Below are 21995 nucleotides of genomic sequence, written 5' to 3' on the forward strand. Positions count from 1 at the left end.
TTACCTTTTTAGAGCAATGTATATATAAGTATTTAAAACAAAATATCTGCCATTCGAAGTCGGGTTAAAACTGTAGGTCCCTCCGTTTGTGGCACAACATCAAGACGCACACCGCAAATAGGAGGAGGGTGTTCGCGCCAATTATATATATATATATATATATATATACATATATATATACATATATAATAGTGTAAGATATATATTCTGGGTCTTGCAGTGGCTAACTCTTCCCTTTCGTAGACCTAAATTAAATTCGAATCCGGTTTTCTTTGCAAATATATTAACAAGAAGATGACCTCGTCTGAAAGATAATTCTAAAATAACACGCCCTTTTTGGGCGGTTCTGTTTCAACGTGGAATATTCGGCCTGCTCACATTTGTGTCTAAAATACTTTAGCGTAATTTTTACCAATAATAAATATTGAAGTCCATAGAGTTTGAAAATACACGGTGTATGCGTAACAACTTGATGTTAATTTCATTAAATATCGTTCTCCATTCTTTCCCGTTCAAATTTTAATTAAGTTTTTGTTATTTTCACTTTCAGATTTCTCTTTCACAGTGCATTTTTCGAGTCAAACGAGAGCGCGCAAATTAATAGCCAAAACCAATGTTGGGTAAATTTACATCGAATCATGTGCAGGTGTATCATCAGTACTCGCGTACCGTCTTTGTGACGAAGCCAAAAAAGGTAACCTCGTTTTCTCTGCTCCATATTCTTTATACGTATCTCCATGTGTTTTCATACATGGTGCTCAGCCATGAAAACTAACTACAGTATTGTGTCGTTTTAATGCCAGAAAACATAAAAAAGCCTTGATAATTACAAATGAAAATGGCTGAAGCAGGATTTCGGTAAAAGGCAAAAACAAAAAAAAAAATAGAGTGCAAAAAAGCATTACTGTTAATGTTTGTCCAGCAGGTAAAAGGAATTTCATTGTATAGTATATTGTAAGCGTATTTAAGTCCACGTTTTTGTCAGCGTAAATTTCTTTTTATTTAACATTTTTCCCCACTGTTATGTGAAAAGTAACAATTTTATACATAAATAATAATAAAGTTCATGGCTCGTATAATGGCTTCGCTTAACGATTTAACCGCTGGTCAAAAAACAGACTGTTCAATAATAAATGTTTTTGTGAACACATGTGAGTACAGGTGATGATAATTACTTATGTAGATATGTATATATAAAAAATATAGGCCCACATCTGTATAATACTAAAAAAATGTTGTCATTGTTAATTAACTCATACAAACAGTTGTGCTGTCTCTATTGTTTTTTTTTTTAAGTGAACTCTACTAACCTGGACACAGCATACCACCATACCTGAGTGCCACGCAGCGTATGAGTAACATTTAGTGAAAAGCAAAAAAAGTGAAATATATGAAATATTTCATCTGTGAGAGTGCCAATCGAAATGTAAAACAATCCATAACCATTCAATATATTTAATTTTCGATATTTGAAGCTTTATTAATCTGTAACTACTCAATATTTGTAACTGAGTACTGCAGTACCACGTAGCGTATGAGTAAAATTTAATTAAAGAAGAGTGAGAAAATAACGAATATCGAATATGTTAAATAATCGGAAAAAATGTTTATTTTATGTTGCTGGAATGCAAATAAAACTTTAACATTTGAACATTTGTGACAGATGCACGTCCACTTGGGTGGTGCATCACTCTCCATACCCAACCAAGAAACATCGGAATTATATTATAAAACTTGTTATATTTTCAGGCTTCCTTCAGAATATTTCAAAAAATATTAAATTTTTCGCGACCTCTCACAATTTGAAAGTACGTACTTCCAAACTCGAGATTTTATGAATAATATTAGTTTCGAAAATTTTTTTTCCAAGCAAGGCGCCTTAGACGATAGAAAGTTTAAAAATGTTTAAAAACAAAAAAGAGTTCTGACGTAAATGGCAATCAAAATTATGATAAAATTCCTTTGTACTGATACGATAGAAGTCTAAACTGTTAAGATTTGTCTGCGTTATTCAAGATTTTCTTAAACCCATCTTAAAAAAAGTAAAAAGTAGCTTCAAAAAGCGCATTATTTTGATTTTGGTTTAATCATAAACTCCTCTGTCATCTGAGGTGATTTCTGGGAAACAAAATTTTTCAAAACTAGGTTTATTTATAAAAAGATCGATTTTAGGAATAATTTTCAAATCGACTCAGCTCAGGTAAATCTTAATAGTTTTACCAAATATTTTGCCGAAAGCCTTAAAGTATAAAGATTTTATAGTTTGGGCGTAAACTTGGCAATTTATTTTAGTGAACTACCCTAATGTGCATAAATCGTACAAATACAACATGCAGAAAAATAAAAGATAGGAAAATAAATACAAGCGACAACTAGGAAAAAGGAAAGAGCTAGTGAAATCCACCAGCCGCTCGAAAAAGGTGTACCCACACTTACACAATACAATGAAATCTCTTTTCCGTATGTGACATTGGACAACAACGTATCGTCGTTATATCCTAGCCTACGTACATTTGCAAATACTCAGCGTGAAATTGGCATAGCCTAAACTTATTTCTTTTATTTGTTTTGCTTTCGTTGGCATTTTCTTTCGGCCACCAAAAAGAACTTACATACAGACATGCCATAAAAAATAACTGCTGCAACTGCTGTCAACTGCACAAAGATAAATTTTGAGAGCGAGAAAACAAAGGAAGCAACAACATAAGTCTTAACCAAAACAACAAATAAAGGGAAAGTGATCAGAAAACATCAGTTGAAGTAGTAGAGGAGGACAATACAACAAAAATAACGGAGAAACGCCAAATTCTGGGAAACTGAATTAACACTGTCGGAGTGGCATAGTTCAATTTTGCAGTTCAGCAAAAATTTCATCATCTCTTGCAGCCACATATTTGCATGCGAAGCAGTTGCACAACTAAAGCTATTAAAAACAAACTTAGCTGGAGCTGGAGCTAGAGCTGTAGTGCAAAGTGGATGGTGGCTAGAAAATTTGAGCCTGTCACTTTCGTCATCGTTATTCATCATCAATAGCAATAGCAGTCAACAGGACAACAAGGTGACACCAATTCATCACAACACACTAGCAGTGCTGTATTAGTGTTAGTAGTAGTCAACGACAAGTCGCTGCAAAAATTCCGCAATATTCAGTGCTTTGGCGTTGGAATATGTTGAAGCAGAAGCGACAGGCAAAACAGAAGCCAAAAGCAAAGCCGGTAAGCATTGTTGCAATGTTTGAGTAGAAATAGAAAAAATCTTTTGCTACATTCTTAGTACCTACATACCTACATACATATATCTGCTAAAATTTAAATCTCGCCCGAACTGTTCCTTCCTTACACCACACCTATCCACATCAGCTAGTTTTATTTACACTTTTGCATATTGCTTTGCTGGTTGGCAATGATGATGAAAGAGCACAAAAAAAGCCAATTTCTACAAAAATATCCAACAATCTAACTCACAAGTTGCGCTATCCACACTAAAAGCTCCTGTACACTGACTATCCACTTTGACTTCGTTTGAAGACTTCTCTTTATTATCAAACTTTTGCTTTATACACGCATACATAGAAGCAATAACGTGGCACAATAAAATACACTGTTTGTATTCATACTTTTCTCATCCACCATAGCTATCCACTTTTAAACTTTTTTTCTCAATATTTTTATTTTATTTCTATATCTACATACTTACATACTACACCAGTTAGGCTGCATCGTCATTAGTATTCGACTCTATCCAACATCATACTTATCTGCCTACTTTCCTTTCCTTCGCCTCTTGCTTAATTATATGCTTTCAATTTCTAGGTATTTCCCATTTAGCATCCAACTCAAACCCCTTACTCTACATTAAAATATGCGCCACCTGACCTCTCATGGCTCATCATATCAAAATATGTATTTTTTTAAAAGACTTCATTCAGTTCATTAGAAGGCAGTTGCAAGAATAACCATCCGGACACAAAAAAAATTGCAGACGTTTAGCTGCGTAGATACGAATATTTCAATATTTATTGTTATTAAAAAAATGAATAAATGTGCGGTATATTTTTTAGTTGCCTTCCTCAACTTTTAAATTATTTTTCTGTTTTGTGAAAAAAAAAAAATTTTTAAATACGTTAAACTCCTACTTGTTGCACTTAAACTTTGAAATGGAGAGAATATATTTGAGACACAAATGGAGGGCTATTAAGCTTTCTGCCGATTTGGAATTAGTCACCATCATCAGATAAGCGTGGCTTGAGATATGAATATAAAGATAAGGGCAAAATTATAAAGCACCACATATTGACAAGTTTTAATCATATCTGTGTTTTGTTTCAATTAGTTTTTTCTTTGATAAAAATATGCACTGCCTCAAATAACTATAGCACAGAGACTTATTGATAATTTTCAACAGTTTATATTTTCTTCATCAAATTTTAATCTTTTTAAGAAAATAGTTATTATTAGTTCGTTCTCGAAATTCCCAAATTCATTACGAAAATTCCCAAAAGTTCTCATAAAAATTTTCAACTTTAAATCAGAAATAAGAAAATGCAGTACGTAATTGTATATCCCATTGAATTTTTGCATAATAAAGTGTGTGTTTGAAGTGGCACCAAAAGTGCGTTGATTTTTTACATTTTTTTTTATAAAACTAAAAATAAGCAAATATAGTTAAAAGTTATCAATACATGGTAGCCTTATTGTGAAGCCATTGACTTTATATGCATATTATTATGATTTTGTGTTATATGATAATAAAAAACCGAAAAAAGTAAAAAAAAATTTTTTTTTAATTTTGAAATAAAAAAAATTTTTTTTTAAATTAAGAAAAATTAAAAAAGAAACATGTTTCAATTGAAAGCCTTGTTATTGATTTTCGTATTTTAAATAAAGAAATAGTAACGAAAATAATGTTAAGAAAAAACGTGATTAATAGAAACGAAAATTTAAAATAACTTAAAAAAATACTTTTTTAACATACTTTTACTTAAAAAAAATGGATTTAAAAAAAATTTGAATAAAATTAAAAAAAAAACATGTAACAAAAATTAGTAACAGTGCGGACAGAGAATTCCTTGCCGCTTAGTTTACGCTCAGATGCGAACGTAATAAAGAATTTATCGTACATCTATCGCGAAGAAATTTGAGTTTTTTAGCACACATAACACGCATAATTTATATGTGTGCTATGCTAGAGCAAACTTGCGTTTTTGTTATTCACCAAAAGGATTGTTCAGAATTTTTTTAAAGTGCTTTACGGTTTCACTTAAGACCTGGGTTACGAGAATTTGTTATACTTCTATAAACGCACAAGATTTGTCATACCGATATTAAATGAAGGAATAATAGGGGGGAAATTAAAAAATGTTTCAGTTATATTTTCTAAAACTTGTGGAAAATGTTCCATAAAAGTACAATGACTTTAGTGCCATTTACGAGTATGTAGTACACACAAGTATATACGTATGTTCAACCGCATGTGATATGTTGGAAGCACAAAATTTTGTCAGGTTCTAACTAAAGTCATGTAATAATTATTTGGTAATAGATAAAAAAAAAAATATTGAAAGATATTGATTCATTCAAAGAACATTTTTAAATATTTTAAAAAGGATAATTGTTAATCAAAATCATTTCTACTCGTGCTTTCCTTTCATATCCGGGTGTTCATTTCATATGCATACCTTTTTAAACTTATAATAATTTTTCATATACTTGTTTCTAGTACAGCTTTGAACTCCTTCAAATAAAATGAAAATGAAATGAAATACTCAATATGCCGACTTACAACAAAATGACTTCAAATATGGCACACACATCTATTTTCGCATGTGCGCTAAAAAAGTTTTACTTTATGTGCGAAATACTACCGCACAGCAAAACAAACTTTCATTCGGAGAAAATTAGTATTTCTTAAATAGAAAAAAAGTTGATATTATAAGGAATATCAACATAAAAAACATAAGTTGTCCTTTGCCCAGGAAAGGTTGATAAAAAAAATGAGCAAAGTCAGAAAGTAACCCTGACCTTCTTCAGAAATGCTAAATACTACTTTATACTGTAAAATAATAAATTTGAGTGGCTTAAAAGCCAATTTGCCCAATTAATTTTATATAAGGGATGAAAAAACAGTGCAAAATATGTACGTTTACTAAATTTTGGAAAATTGTTGTTATCAAGCAAGATTTTGAAAATGTTGATTTCTGTCAGAAATCTCCCGCCTCCTTTCAAACTAATTGGTTTTTCCGTCCGGCTGTCTGTGCAACGACAAGCTCTCATTATCATCATTAGCACTACACTTTTGTGTAGGCTATTCCTTTACCAAGAACTCTGCGAATAATGCGGATGGGAGTAAAACTCTAGAAACTTCAAAGTGTTACTCTTTTTTCTTTTTTTCCCTTGAAGTAAGTTGCCATTTTAAATGCCCGAATTCCATCAGCAGCCATGTGCGCCGTTTCAAAGTATCAAAACATGCTAAATGTCTGCAATTAATCAAGAAAATGTGCTAAAAGGTGATTACAAATAACGCATATATAAATCTCTGATTCATCTGAATTTAGTCACTTTTCTACCTATTTGTTAGCAATTTTTATTCTTCCGAAATTTGAGTGTGCTGCTATTAGAGTGCACGGGATCAGACAGTGAAGGATTGAGAGGGCAGGTGCAAACTATAATTTAGCAAAGTATGGAAGTCTTCTAATCAAAACATATTTGTCACTCTTTTTATTTTTGTCCGACTTAAATACTTTAGTTTTGTTTTGTTGTGAGCTCTCAAATAGTTGCATTTTTAATTTTCTAGTTTCCCCATTTTACCTTACTACATATCCATTAACCTTCTTCTGATTTATCCTACACTTTTTAATAAGATTTCTTTCATTTTCTCTACCAAAATATTCACTCATTTTCACTTACATAACTCGCACGTACATACATATAACTATTTCATTATCACTCTAAAAAAACGCAACACACACCTAAAATCAACTCAGTTGCTACTGGACTAATTACCAAACCGCTTTTATTACGTATTACTCTCGCACTTGAATGCTTTTCGCTATCTCTCTCTGTCTCTCTCCCTCTATTACACATTGATTGATTAACATTCCATTAAGTAGTGATTTATAGCGAAAAACAATAAAAACAACAATTGATTAGAGTAATGAGTAACACTTCAAATATACTCAGCTATTATTATCGTAAGTGTTGAGTACTTTTAGGCTGGTAGTCCACTATCAATTTGCTGGCTGACTGGTATTATTTGGCATTTTTGTGAGTAGAGAAAATATTGTTGTAGAAATAGTGGTAAATGTGGCATCTACTACTGTTCGGCTAGGTAATGGTATTGATATTGGTATTGCTTAGTGCTAATTAATGTTAATTTCTTAAAGGTTTTGTTAATTTAATTACGCTAGCTAGTAAGTGTATTGCAAAAAAAAAAAAAAACAAATAAAGGTAGTGGCGGCGAAAAATAAGATACACATTTTATGATTTTTTATGTAATTTTCTTTAAATTTTGCGTTTATTTGCGTGATTACAATCCGAAATACATGTTTATGTTCATCACACATACATACATATGCGTTATTTTGTAAAATTTTGTAATTTCAAATCTATACCTGTACCTGTAGTGGTTTAGAAGTTTAATAAGATGCCAGAATGCCAAGGAGGCGGGCGGCAAACTTGGATCCATGTGGAAGAAACATGTTTGCTTCAATGTGACCACACTCTATGCGGCATATGTAAGTATGAAGTACCAGTGAAAAGAATATGAACATATGAAAACTGACAACAACAAAAATAACAACAATAATACAATTAATGAAATGGCAGAAAAGGCATGTGGCTGTAACTGTGGCTGTGGCTCGTTAACACCTGCAAATACTGCACATTGCCTATATAAATAGTCCTCCAATCCATATCTGCTGATAATTTGCCAAATCTGTACTTATTTATGTAGTTACGTATGTATGCGTACATATGAAAAGCTGCCTGCAACTGGAATGTGGCATTGCGTAAGAAGCATCTATTCGATTATACCATATAATCCGGCCAATACCCAAAATTACAAATGTATAAATTTACAAATGTACAAATGTACAAATGTACAAATGTACTTAGAATGTGTATGTGTGTACATACTATGCGTATATTGTATAGAATAGCTGCTGAATAACAATAACAAAATAACTACGAAGTGCATCTGTAAGTCAAGTAAATATTTTTAGAAATGTCTGCCGACATGTAAGTCTAAGATTTGTTGATATACAAGTAAATGCTAATGTGTTTGTAGTTGAATGAAAGTGTAATTATTGTGCAATTATTCTGTAATTATTCGTATTATTTATTTTATAGCACATAATTATGTGACTATCCAAATATTTACATTCGAAAGCTTCATAAACAGTAATTGATGATTTTTGTGTGGCTTTCCAGCTGTAATTTGCGATACAAGTTTTTTGTATGAGTACGCACATACTAACTGTTATATTTTAGTAGCTTAACATGTATTTAATACCAATTTTAAGGTAAAAGTATGTATAAATATAAGGATAAATAAAGTATAAATTTTCTGTTGCAAGAGGTAAACATAGAAACTATTAAAATTTTTCAGTTCATTTGTTTCTATTACAATTTATATTGATTGGAATAGCATCAATTATACCTCAAATTATTATTAGCCAAGCCGTTCCAGAAACACTTAGGTTTAAAAGAGATTTTCTAACTTTGAAAGTTAAAAAAAATGTTTTTCGCTTAGTTTGCTTTTTCGAGGCTAAAATATGTTAAAAGTATATCCTGGAAAGGGACTGCCAGAATACTCACGAGGTTCAAACAAACAATAATGTATGGATTCTCTTGAATTTTTCCCAAATACTCCGCAGATCTGGCACTATCGCTTGACACAAGCTTGTAAAAGGATTATCATTTTTACGATTTTCATAGTGGTTTCTATACTCTCGCCATACCCAAATTTTGTTCACATAAAAGTTGTAAGGCGGCCGCCGTAGCCGAATGGGTTGGTGCGTGACTACTATTCGGAATTCATAGAGAGAAGGTAGGTTCGAATCTCGGTGAAACACCAAAATTAAGAAGAACATTTTTCTAATAGCGGTCGCCCCTCGGCAGGCAATGGCAAACCTCTGAGTGTATTTTTGCCATGAAAAATGAAAAAGCTCCTTATAAAAATATCTGCCGTTCGGAGTCAGCTGTAGGTCTATCCATTTGTGGAACAACATCAAGGCGCACACCACGAATAGGAGAAGGAGCTCGGCCAAACACCCAAAAAGGATATACGCGCCAATTATATATATATATAAAGATTGTATTTGTATAACAGAGTGAAATAGCGAAAGATATAGGCAGATATGGGCATATATGCAGCATAAAGAAGGGAGTAGTTCAACCATATCTGACTGCCACTGGAATATATTAAAATTTTTGCAGGCAAGTAGTGAGTTATATCTTTGGAACTTTCAGGATATTATTATTGTAAAGCGTAGTAATGTTGCCCATTGCGTGTATAAAAACTTGATAAATGTAAGCACTCTTCTGGAGGTACTGTGTTTTCATGCATCGAATTGTTTAAAAACCACACCACACCACGTCACAACCACTGAAGAGTTGATCCGAAAATTACCTGCCTGGTTGACACTCAGTAGTAGCATTTAGAAATCAAAATTATAAGCACAGGATTATATAGCAAGGAATCCTTTCACCTTTGGTTTTAAACTTCCTCGAATCTTGCACAACCACCAGAGGCAGTTTCACTGATCCAATACGCTAACGATTGCCCAATATTGGCGCCCGGCAATGATAGCGATGGCTTGTGTTCTAAAGGGAATTTCTATTTTTTCATAATTGCTCGCTTCTTCACTGTAAGGAACCTTCAGCTTTCCCCCACTAAATCCACGGCGATCTTCTTTACCACCTGGCTTAAGGGGGTCAAATTGCAACTAAATGTTAAGTTCGATGACACACTAATACCGACTGCCAACAGCCCCAAGTTACTGAATGGTGCCTCAACAAGGTCCTCAAAACGCTAGTCGGTAGCACTTGGGAAAAACAAAGAAATGCTTTTGGCGACATTTAAAGCAATTAGCCGACTGGTTCTGAATTATGCAGCCCCCCCTGGTCGCCTGGTACTAGTGAGACGCAGTGGACGAAGCTCCAAACCTGGTAAAATACTAATATCAGCACAGCCATGAAACTTCTCCTCTTCATAGAGAGGTTACTAAAGTGTCACTTAAGGTGCATAGTAAGATGCTCAACGAGCACTTCTTGAGGGTGGCTACCACTGCAACCACAACTGTAGGCAATTGCCGGATGCACGTCCTAAGGCATCCCTCGACTGTCCAGACGAGATCCAGGACTTTAAGTAACACCTGCAGTACTCTTAATCACTGCTTATGCCTCTTCAAACAACCCACTTATGATTGCTCTTGTTCTAGTCCAACCTTATTGATGCCGCCCCGTTTTGAGCCTGCTAATGGTGCGTATGAAGTACTTTGAGCAGGCACCTGCCCTTATCTGCCCAACCCAGGGTGCTTCTAAGTATAGTGGCTTAAAGTAATGTTCTGATCAATATCTCATACACATTGATAACATCTCTTCGACTTGTCAGTTTTGCCCTTTCAAGGTTCAGTAATGGTGCTACAGAATGGTGTCGATTCTTACGCGATACAAATAACGGTATAAACAAATAACTAATCAATAAACCTGTTCTTATCACTACTTGTGCTGCATTCTACTGATAAGGCACGTCAAATCGCCATGCAATACCTTAAATACCGTCAATAATACCTTAAAACACTTCAGTGGCAAAAAAAGTATTTCTCCGTACCAGTTAACTTTGCTGCAATTACCTCTCACGCTCGCCTGAGGTTGTATACACATCGCGCGCCGTTAGCTGAGCTCTATTTTCTCAGTCATAATCGCTTGTCGCTCGCGGGCGCTAGTAACACTGTAAACAGCACACATTTAATGAGCGATTCGATCATTCAATGGAATAGCAAACATCGATTTTGTCACCTATTTTCTCAGGCGCTCTCACTAGCGCTCGCGTTGATTGAACTTTTTTCTAATTGTTGCTGGTGTTATTTCGCTAACATATGTCAATAAACAATGTACACACATGTTTGCATGCTCGCACAATAGATTTGCGTGCTCATGTGTGTTTATCTCTTTTTCCATAAAATCAAATTGTGTTCGCCATACAGATATTGAGCGACTGTCAAAGCAATTTTAGTTACATATCGGCATACTATGCACTGCGTTGTTGTGAATCTATTCCCGAGTAACATTTTAAAAATTTAGTTTTTAACTTTTGAGAAATTTTAACTTTTTTCCCACCAAAAGTTGTTCGCACTTCCCTCATATAGGCAAGCAGTTCATGCTTTGTGCGCCTTGTTTTATATGATGTGAAAACATTTACACGCACACGTTTTAGCCGCCTAATTAACGCCATAATAAACGGTCTCCCAACTGAAATAAAAAAGCCGCAAGTAGCCGCAACAATTTGGTCATCAAATACTGGGAAATGTTTTTTCACACCAATTGGGTATTTGTAAGTAATTAAAAACGATAAACCAGCGCTGAAAAAGTACTTTATAGTGTATACAAAAATAAATCTGAAGCAAATACTATTTCGCATCATTAAAATACCTAACTTTGTACGTACGTAGAAAAAAAGCAAAGCGCATGTAGCGAAAGAAAATAGAAAAATAGCAAAATAAAATTGTACGAAAAAAGTGTAGACAAATAAAGTATTTATGACACGCGAAGTAGTGCAACAAGCGATTTCGTGCGATTTTCGTATGGACAGGTATGAGTGTGTTTGAGGGTGTATGTGGGTATTCCCATTTTGATGTTTACACTGGCTGGTTGTGCAGTACTTAGTCAGTCTCTTTGCTTGAATTGAAGTATTTATATATTTAACTGGTGGTCCAAAAACAAGGTGGCACAAAATCAATCACTCTATCGAAAGATTTATAACTTTTGTCGTTGTATTCCGTATTTGTACTTATGAACTAGACATCCGCAGTATACAAACATACAAACAATAGAGCGCGTAAAAATTATTTCAAAAACAATTTATTGACTACTTTGAAAGAAAATGAACGAAAAACGAACGAATGAAAAATACAAGTTTGCTTTTTGAGAAAAATAACAATAAAATAAATAAATAATAGGCGTGCTATTAGAGACAACTTTTTCTATTATTTGACGGGTATTTGAACCTACGCACTCCCGAACTGTGGTCGCGCACCAACGCATTTAGCTATGGCGGTTGATAATGATAAAAAACTATGTTTTTAATAAGCGAATAGAAAAATCGCTTCTGTTAGTACAGCACCCTGCAAGGAGACTGTTTTTAAAATCAATACTTTTCCCCGAACAGATTGTGGCTTTGTATACTTTAAAACACCTATTCTCTATATCTCTAACCCGTTAGCGACCCACTAAGTAATTTTTTTTCGGAGTTTCCCAAAAAGAACCCATACCCAATTCAATGAAAATCAGCATAAATAAATGTTGCATATTTTTAAGTTAACGATTTGTTATATTATTTTGTGCGATTTTAATAAATAATTTAATTTAATAATATAAATAAGCTCAAGTAAGCCTTAAATAATCGAATTGGGCATGCAAGTCTTATGTTGCTTTTGAGTTAAAATCAGTACATTCTATAATTAAATTTGTACTAGTTGCAGGATTTATCTCCTGTAGTTGTGCCCAGCGGTCTCCCTCTGTTCTTCCTTGTTGTTAATTCCCGACTCTATTTTACGAAATGTGTCAACAATATTCCCTATCATGCTGAAACCGCAGACCGTGCAATCCGTCTTCTACCATTACAGTGCATATAGTCAAATATTACAGCTTTCCTTGAAAATATAGCTGCCGAAATGAAAATGTACTCCGGTAAAAAGAATGGTTTTTCGGCCAAGTTTAAAACCTTATTCAGTATGCAGTGGATCCGAAATGAGTGAATTGGAGCTATTAAGCAAGTGGAGGGATATCAAAGTGCAAAATTCTCATTTTGCTGCTAATGTGCGGAAAGTTCAGCTACACCTCATATTAAAAAAAGAAACTGAACAAGCTTATACATGGACCACCCTATTCGTGTATGAGTTTATGTATTTAGCTCGTGCGTGTCTTTAAATAATTTGCGATTCTGTGGAAAACTTGTTCTCACGCACATGATGCTGTCGCCAACAGTTGTTTTTGTACAATGTTTATGTGTCCATTAACTTTTTTGTTCGCAATTATTGTTTGCTATTTATCCAGACCTATTTGCTTGCATTGAGTGGAAAAGTAGAGAAATTTTATATTCATATTTTAATGTTTTATATTTATATTCATATTTTAATATATGAAGTTGTTTCATGTATATTTTCAGTGGAATATATTTTTTTTTCGTAGTTCGTGCTAGTAAATGTTAAGGTCGGAGATAATTTTCATATATTTTTTAATGCAATTAGGTACATTTACCCATAAATTGGCATCAACCTTGGTTAACATTTATCTGCAATTCGGTTTTCTATAAGTTTTTGAAGTTTTGTGAGTTATTTGTGTACCTTGCCGCCTTTTCGCTATCTGCAAAAGAACCAATTTTCCTGCCCCTGCATTTGCTCACTCTGTTCACTTGTTCATTGCGTATTTTGCTCTTTTTCCAAAATATCGTTTGATTTTCTCTACAAATGCACTTCAAATGAGTCGCATACGCCTCAGTTAACACATACGAACTTGCCGCTCGCTAAGATAATGTGCCCAGCTTGTGAGTATTTGTGAGTAAATGCTCTCAATTGTTTGTTTACTTTTCTGTGTTGACGCTGTCTTGTGAATTGGTGTTGACTCATAAACAAGTTGGCTTATTCTAAATGCAATTTTGTGGAAGAGTAATTAATAGAGAGTTGGCAAACTGAGAGAAAGAGTGTGTTGGAGCACAGTGTATCACTCAGGCAAGCGGTGACCGTCATTTATTTATATTTATGAACGATAGAGTATTCAACGAGATATTCGATCAGAAAATTAATCATGAAGTTTATAGATTTTTCAATTTATAATTTCACTCAACTTGGTCCTGAAAAATGCGTAAAAAAGAGGGAATAAAAAGTGTTGTTTAAGATATTAAGCGTAACAGGCGAACTATTTGCTATATTAGTTTCTGTTTTGTTTATACGAGGGGTGCCTTTTATATGTCGGGATTAGAGAACAAAAACAAATTTTAATCATCGAAAATCACTTTATTGTTTTTCAAAATATTCTCTATGAAGATCTATACACTTTTGCTTGCGTTTGAACCAATTGTCGAAGGACTTTTGCCACTCTGAATGAGGTACCTCCAAAACATGCATTCTGAATGCCGCAACCGCTTCTTCAGGTGTCGAAAAACGTTAACCTCTTAGTTTGTTTTTTACGTACGGGAATAAAAACAAGTCATTCGGTGCCAAGTTAGGACTATACGGCGGATGACCCATTAATTCGATGTTTTGGGTGCTAAAAAATGCAGTTGTTTGAGCCGATGTGTGAGAGCTCGCATTGTCCTGATGAAGAGTGATCCGTCTTTGGCGATTGGTTTTCCTAATTTCTTGGAAGACAACTGGCAAACAAATGGTTGTGTACCACTCAGAATTTACTGTTCTGCGTTGTTCTAGTGGCACGGTTGCGAGATGTCCAGTTTTTCCGCAAAAACGGGCGACCATTTGCTTGGAAGTGCTTCGTGCGCGAACAACTTTTGTTGGATTTGGCTCTTCTTGAAACACCCATACAGTCGACTGCTGTTTACTTTCGGGCTCATACGCGTAAATCCATGATTCATCACCTGTCACGATGTCATAGACGTGTTTCAAAGCCCCGCGATCGTATTTTTTGAGCATTTCCTTCGACCAATCGACACGAGCCTTTTTTTGAGCGATTGACAAATTGTGTGGGATCCAACGCGAACAAATTTTTTTGACAGTCAAATGTTTATGCAATATTGAATGTATGCTGGTCCCACTAATGCCTAAGATTGTCTCAATCTCACGATAGGTCACATGACGATCTTGCAATATCAGTTCGCGCACAGCATCAATGGTTTTCGGAACAACAACTGATTTTGGACGACCTTCACGAAATTCGTCTTGGAGTGAACTACGACCACGATTGAATTCACTGTACCATCGATAAACACTGGTCCTTGATGGAGCTTCATCGCCAAAAAATGAATTAAGTTCATCCATGCAATGTTGCTGAGTTAATCCACGTCGAAAGTTGTAGAAAATAATCGCACGAAAATGCTCACGATTTAATTCCATTTTTGGACCGAGATGAATCTTTTAAGTTACTGTAAACAACACAAATAGAGCTGGTATTTCAAAACGTTCTGAGTACGTAAAAGCCAAAAAATGTCAAACTTTCCGATACAGCTGTCAGTTGCCAGATTGCAAAACCAGGGTTGCCAAATCCCGAAATATAAAAGGCACCTATCGTATTGATTCTGAGGAATAATTTTCTAAAAAAAAATTTAACCCTTGTGATGACCTTACAAATGCAATATATTTCAAACGTCTTCAAACCAGGGTCAACGCGACTCTATTTTGAGGGATTTAATGGATTCAAATATTTTTTAAATATATTCCTCGAAAAATTTTACCTTGCCCAGATAAGTATTTTAACCGTTTTTTCACGTTTTCAAAAATCGCTCAGGTCCTAAATGGTAGTTGCACTTCATAATCTATGTAAACGTTGCGCTTTCGGCTTGTTTCGTTTGAAATCAAAAGTTCTATTATGACATTGGCAACAATGTCGTGGTCAATAATATTGAATGGCTTTCATTTAGAACAATGTTTTGATATAGTGAAAAATGACTACCTAAGTGACTGCTGGGCTACCCAAACTGTGCGTTAACTGAAAACAGTGTAGCACGGCGCGCACGTTCAGCTGAGTGGCCCTGGATAGCGCACAAAATTGTTGCAACTGATGATCGGAAAGACTAAGTGTCTCAAAGCTCATAAATCCGTAGAGAGTAACAATTCGATGCGAGTATTGAAATAGTGATGAATAGTGAAGTCATGCGCCTTTTTTTATTATAATTCATTCGGACATTATATGACCGAGTTATGCATGAGATGAAGTGAGAAACCATCAACATCTTGTTAAAAAATGCATTCGGCCCATTCCAACCCACACTGGTGAAGGATTCGCCGATGCAGCCATTTGAATGAAAGTATGTATTAAAAAAAAAAAAAAAAATAGCCACGCTTTACATTTCATATTATCAATTAATGAAACTCTAGTTGTAGACTAATTGCCAAGAGTAAAAAATATGAAATACTCATTAATTAAAGTCAGACGTCAAGCCTTTTCTTGATAAGAATTCATCTATACAATGCTAAGTACCAGAATTGACTTTTAGCGATAGCGCTTTTTGTGTATGTGTACAATAAGGTGGAACCATATTCCGTGCATGTGTGGATTTTTTTTTAAATTTTTTTTGTGTAATGGCAAATGAAAAGTTGCTTTTATAAGAGTTATTAAAAATCACCAAATACTAATATATTTTGTGGTACTCCAGGAAAATGCTTTGAAATCAATCTGAGCACTCGCAGCTACCAAAAGTTAAACGTGGCGAAGTTACAAGTGGATGCATAAATGTTTGCACGCGCGTAAGACATTTTCCTAAGCAATCATGAAAAGTTGAACTTAGCTTTTTTTGAAAAATGTTTGGTGACGGCGGCCCCTCTTTACAAACGACGAGACAACTAATAATATACACCATTATTTTTGGGATAAAAAGACAATTTCTGCAGGACTGCTCAGAACTATTAAAAAAACAAACATTCTCTCCACCCTAGTGTACATACATACAATGTTATCATTTCGCAAATTCCCCCACTCGATTTTCAAGTTCGAATTGCCTATTGTTTGTAGAGTACAATAACAAAAGGCAGAATGTGTGTGCTTCTTTCAAGCATTGTTCCCATATCTTTGCAGCGAAACCAAAAATAAATAAAAAATTAAAAAAATAAAATTGCCATATTTTGTCTAAACCACAGCAGACATAGCGGCGCTTCTGTCTATTTGCTTTCATTTCGCGGTAATTACTTTTTGTCACTTTTGCTGTGATTTTCTGGCAATTGCCTCCTCTGTATCGTTGAATTGAAAAGCGGAAAACTTATTTCACGCTAAACTGCCACGGGTGTGGGAGAGGTAGCAATTTTTATACAAGGAATTTCTTTGTCTTAATTCTTATTTCTTTTTACTCCAACCTTAAATATTCTACAGTAAGTTTTAACTGAATACATTTGTTGTTGTCTTATTTCTTGCTTGAGTTTTGTAATTCGCTGAATTAACTCTGTAGCAAATACCATAAATTACTCATTAAATGTTCCTTGGAAACTTTTCATTTATCCAAAGTTGCTATCGCCGTTTTTTTGATATGCTAATCAAGAACGCAAGATAAATTCTGCTTTTATTCAAATTTGCTTAGCATACGACTATGTGCATGTTATACAAGCAAACACATACATATATTTGTATACACACCCACCATCCACATCCTCATCCAAAGGCTTTCATATGTAGCATCCTATAAATTAATGCGCATTAATAGGCTATGTTGCAGGGCGCTCAACCGTGTTAATATCGCCTTTAATGAAGCCAAGACCTAAACAGAATGTGAATACGGGTAAAACAAAAACAAAAACGAAAATAAAAATTGCACACAAAAAAGCGGCTAAAAACAGTTTCAAAGTCAGACGCATTAAAGAGAATTCAAAGTTGCTGAATTGCAAAAGTTTCGCGCGGCAAAATACTTTGCAATGCGGCTGCCAAGTGTGATGTCTATGTGTATATACACAAATATTATGCATGTGTTTGTGCATTGGTTTTGTAGGCGGTGCGTTATGTTAGTTTGAAGTTTTACGAAGTGTAGTATCTTCTGCAATTTGCTGCACTGTGTTCCAACTGTGAAATGTTGCCTTGGGCGTTTATCTATTGCCAGGCACATCGCCAGCTGTTCGGATGGTTCAACTCCTGCTGCAACTTCGCTACTGCTCTACTACTGCCGGCTACGGTCACATAGAGGCACACTCATGTGAATATACATACATATTTGATATACAAAATAAATATCCTGCGTACATTATTTCACAATTTCACTGAAGTTAGTTGTAGTGATTTCCGCGAAAAAAGAGCATCGTATTGCATACCTCGGGGCAGGTCGCATACTTTGCGACGTGCCACTAGGGAAAATGTATGCCCAAGATATTGAAAACAGGGATGAGCTCAGAACACTGTCAAATTATAATTTTCTTTTTTTTCTTCTCGATTGGCGTGATAAATGCTTAAACGAATTTGGCTGAGTTTAACAAGGCGCACCAGTCGCTTATTCCTCGTGCTAACCGGCGCCAGCTGGATATACCAAGTGAAGTCAAATCTTTCTCTACCTGAGAAAGAGGCCATGCTCTTCCTGCACTACCAATTGCACTGGTTAATAGCTAATTTCTCGGTTCTGAAGCCATAGTGGTATATCTCAATCGGTTGGTTGCCGGTGGGCTTCGTCCTTTCGCACAATACACTCTATAAGACCTTGCATGCGATGTTTAGAAAACTGAATCCGTGGTAGTTGGCGTATATTGCAGGATCACCCTTGTTATTAATCGGGCAAAGTACACTTAAATTAAAATTGACAGGCATGTATTACTTTGACCATTTGACCTGCGTCTGGCCTGACAGTCGCCAACTATTGGGTTTCAGGCTCTTCACCTTCTATGGGACATCAACTGCTGCCTCCATTTAGTAGATGTGAGAAGAGCCCCCTCCATAGCTTAAGTAATCTCTGGACGTCAGTCATTACGGCGCAGTCTTTGTTCTAACAGGCAGGAATTAGCATTCGTATTAATTTTTGTACTGACCTTCTTATTCGTATTCGTTAGGGCATCATACATATATGGTATTCGAAATCGTATTCGTATTGGTATTCGTATTCGTTTTCGTTTTTGTATTCGTATTCAGAAGTGTTATAAAAAGTAACAAAATTTCTCAGCAGTTATTCATTCAGAAGAATGCTGACTGTCAAATGATTACTCTCCTCCACTGACGATACCAATGGATTCTTGCGATGTTCAATCAAAATTTATACCTCTACAGTCTTTTTGCATCCCCTTAACATCCATTATTACTTACTTAACCTGGTTAATATACTACTCGCGTTATAAATTTTCGAGCACAAGATCGTTTGCTTGTCTGGACTGTTGTTAAACTGTTTGAATATCGCAACAGGTGTTAGCGATTATATGTACCAGTATACCTCCGGCGGCCGCCGTAGCCGAATGGGTTGGTGCGTGATTACCATTCGGAATTCACAGAGAGGTCGTTGGTTCGAATCTCGGTGAAAGCAAAATTAATAAAAACATTTTTCTAATAGCGGTCGCCCCTCGGCAGGCAACGGCAAACCTCCGAGTGTATTTCTGCCATGAAAAAGCTCCTCATAAAAATATCTGCCGTTCGGAGTCGGCTTGAAACTGTAGGCCCCTCCATTTGTGGAACAACATCAAGACGCACACCACAAATAGGAGGAGGAGCTCGGCCAAACACCTAACAGAAGTGTACGCGCCAATTATTTATTTTATTTTATACCTTCTGCTCAAATATGAACGAGACTTTATCAATAAAACGGTCCGCGGATGACATATGGCAGAAATAAATTTTTTGTTGGATGGTAGGACTGTTATAAGCTTACATGGCAAATTTCAGCGTGATATGTCACATAGTTTGTTTTCTGTGCTACTGTAAACAAGTCAAGCTCGAGTGCGTTTTTCGAATTTAACGATGGAAATTCAAGTTGAACAAAGAATTTGTTTGAAATTTTGTTATTCCAACAAAATTTCGGCTTTAGACGCCTTAAAAATGTTGCAGACAACCTATGGGGACTCTGCTCTATCGCGTGCACGTGTTTTCCAGTGGTACAAATCGTTCAAAGAGGGCCGTACATCGGTTGAAAACTTGCCTCATGAACGTCGTCCAGCAACATCAGTAAACGACGAAAACATCGGAAAAGTAAAGGAAATTGTGCTCCGTGCCGTGTGACCGAAAGAGAGATAGCTAGTGAGCTGACCATATCAAATGGATCCGTTCATACTATTATTCATGATGCCTTGGGCAAGAGACGAGTGTCCGCGCGTCTTGTTCCAAAATTGTTGAATTTTCTTCAAAAAGCACAACGCAAAACTGTCGCTAAGGAAATGCTCGCCATGACTGATACGGACATCCGGCACATCATAACTGGTGACGAGACTTGGGTTTATGAGTATGACGTCGAAACAGCCCAACAATCATCGAAATGGCGTTCCCCGGAGGAGCCGAAACCCAAAAAACCACGCCAAAGTCGCTCAAAAATGAAGGTTATGCTGACTGTTTTTTTCGATTACGAAGGTGTGGTGCACTCGGAGTTCCTTCCGCAAGGCCGATCGGTTAACGCTGAATATTATTTAGACGTTTTAAAGCGTTTGCGCGAGAACATTCGTCTTAAAAGGAAGGAATTGTGGGACAACAAGCCCTGGTTCTTGCATCACGATAATGCACCAGCTCACACATCACGTCTTGTTCGCGATTATTTGAACAAAAATAATGTTAATATCGTTTCGCAAGCACTGTATTCGCCTGATATGGCTCCATGTGACTTTTTCCTGTTTCCCAAGCTGAAGTTGCCACTCCGTGGAAAACATTTTGAGACAATTGAAGTCATAAAAGAGAATTCGAAGAAGGAACTGAAATCCATACCGAAATCGGCCTTCCAGAAATGCTATGATGATTAGAAAAAACGTTGGCATATGTGTATCGCCTCCAATGGTGATTACTTTGAAGGAGATAAAATAAAAATTGAACAATAATTAACTGTTTGTGTTTTATTAAATCAGTCTCGTTCATATTCTATCCGCTTGTACAAGAAATCAGTTTTCACATCACGCGTTTTTTTCTCACAATGGAGTAATTTAAAATCACCCTACCATGCGAAGAGCTGCTGAAATGGCAATAAAATCTACCTAATTAGTTTTCAACATGCCACCATCGCCCTTCACTAAACTTCTGCAATTTTGAGGGCCAGCATTCCTAGGCACGGTATAAGTCCCTTTCCAAATCAAGTATCGAGAATGTGATATCCTTACCTGACAACAAATGAGACTTATTTTATTCTTTGCGGACTTTTTATCGGAACTTGCCTGTTCTCTTATATCATGTTGATTCCTTTTATCGTCTATATTTAAGCTTTGGTGGCTAAGATAATTTTGGGTATAAGAATAACTTTCATCAGTTGTCTGAAATATATATCTATTAGTAGTTTTTTCATGATTTATCTTTGAACTGTGGCGGTTAATAATTCATTCCAGTTCCAGTTTGAATTGATTCCCCATAGTTATTTTTCTTTCGCAAAATTCATTTATTGCTGTTAGTAAATATTATTCTCGTGCAAATTACTTCCGAAGTTTCACTATGGTGCAAGTATGTATGTGTATGTGTATACAAGAATTGTTGTCATAGTGTTGAATGCTGTGTCTATATACTACGCACAGTGTTAGTTTTGGCACGTGTATACATATATACATATACTTGTGCTTATGCCACATTGCAGCGGCAAGCAGTAAGCAAACAATCGCACTAACTGACTGCTGTAGTTGCTGCTTTGGATCCTGCTGTTGTTGTCGTTGCCTTTATGGTGTTTGCAAATTTGCGTTGCTGCAACAATGTTTTCCAGCAGCCGCCGCCGCACTGGTAGTTATTGGACGCTTTCTAGATATGTAGGTGTGTGCTAGCAATAATTTATTTGTAAATTATGCAATGACCTATATTTTCGCAGGCCGATGGCGGTGGAGTATTGATTTTGAATTACACCAACATGTGGTTGTTGCGGTTTTTTTGTTGTTTTGAAATCTATAGGGGCGTGTGCGGTTCAAAATGAAAATGAAAATGAAGTTGTTAATGTACAATAGTTTCTAGATAAGGACCGAATATCGAATCGAAAAC

At 35.5% G+C, this 21995-nt stretch overlaps 1 protein-coding gene across 16 annotated transcripts in view; it reads left to right on the forward strand.

Moving 5' to 3' along the window:
* Positions 1-21995, forward strand: part of LOC128867812 (transient receptor potential cation channel trpm) — a 319297-nt gene that overhangs the window by 111002 nt on the left and 186300 nt on the right. For 7 of the 16 annotated variants that reach the window (XM_054109321.1, XM_054109324.1, XM_054109331.1 and 4 more), the window contains exons 1-2: positions 604-694; positions 2293-3215. In XM_054109321.1, the coding sequence (XP_053965296.1) occupies positions 3168-3215 (48 nt within the window). In that variant the 5' untranslated portion in view covers positions 604-694; positions 2293-3167. Of the gene's footprint in view, positions 1-550; positions 695-803; positions 859-2292; positions 3216-21995 lie in introns of those variants that run through there. The other 9 variants (XM_054109329.1, XM_054109326.1, XM_054109325.1 and 6 more) reach the window with 3 other exon arrangements.

This window comes from Anastrepha ludens, chromosome 6, assembly GCF_028408465.1.
Source record: "Anastrepha ludens isolate Willacy chromosome 6, idAnaLude1.1, whole genome shotgun sequence".
NCBI classification, from domain to species: domain Eukaryota; kingdom Metazoa; phylum Arthropoda; class Insecta; order Diptera; family Tephritidae; genus Anastrepha; species Anastrepha ludens.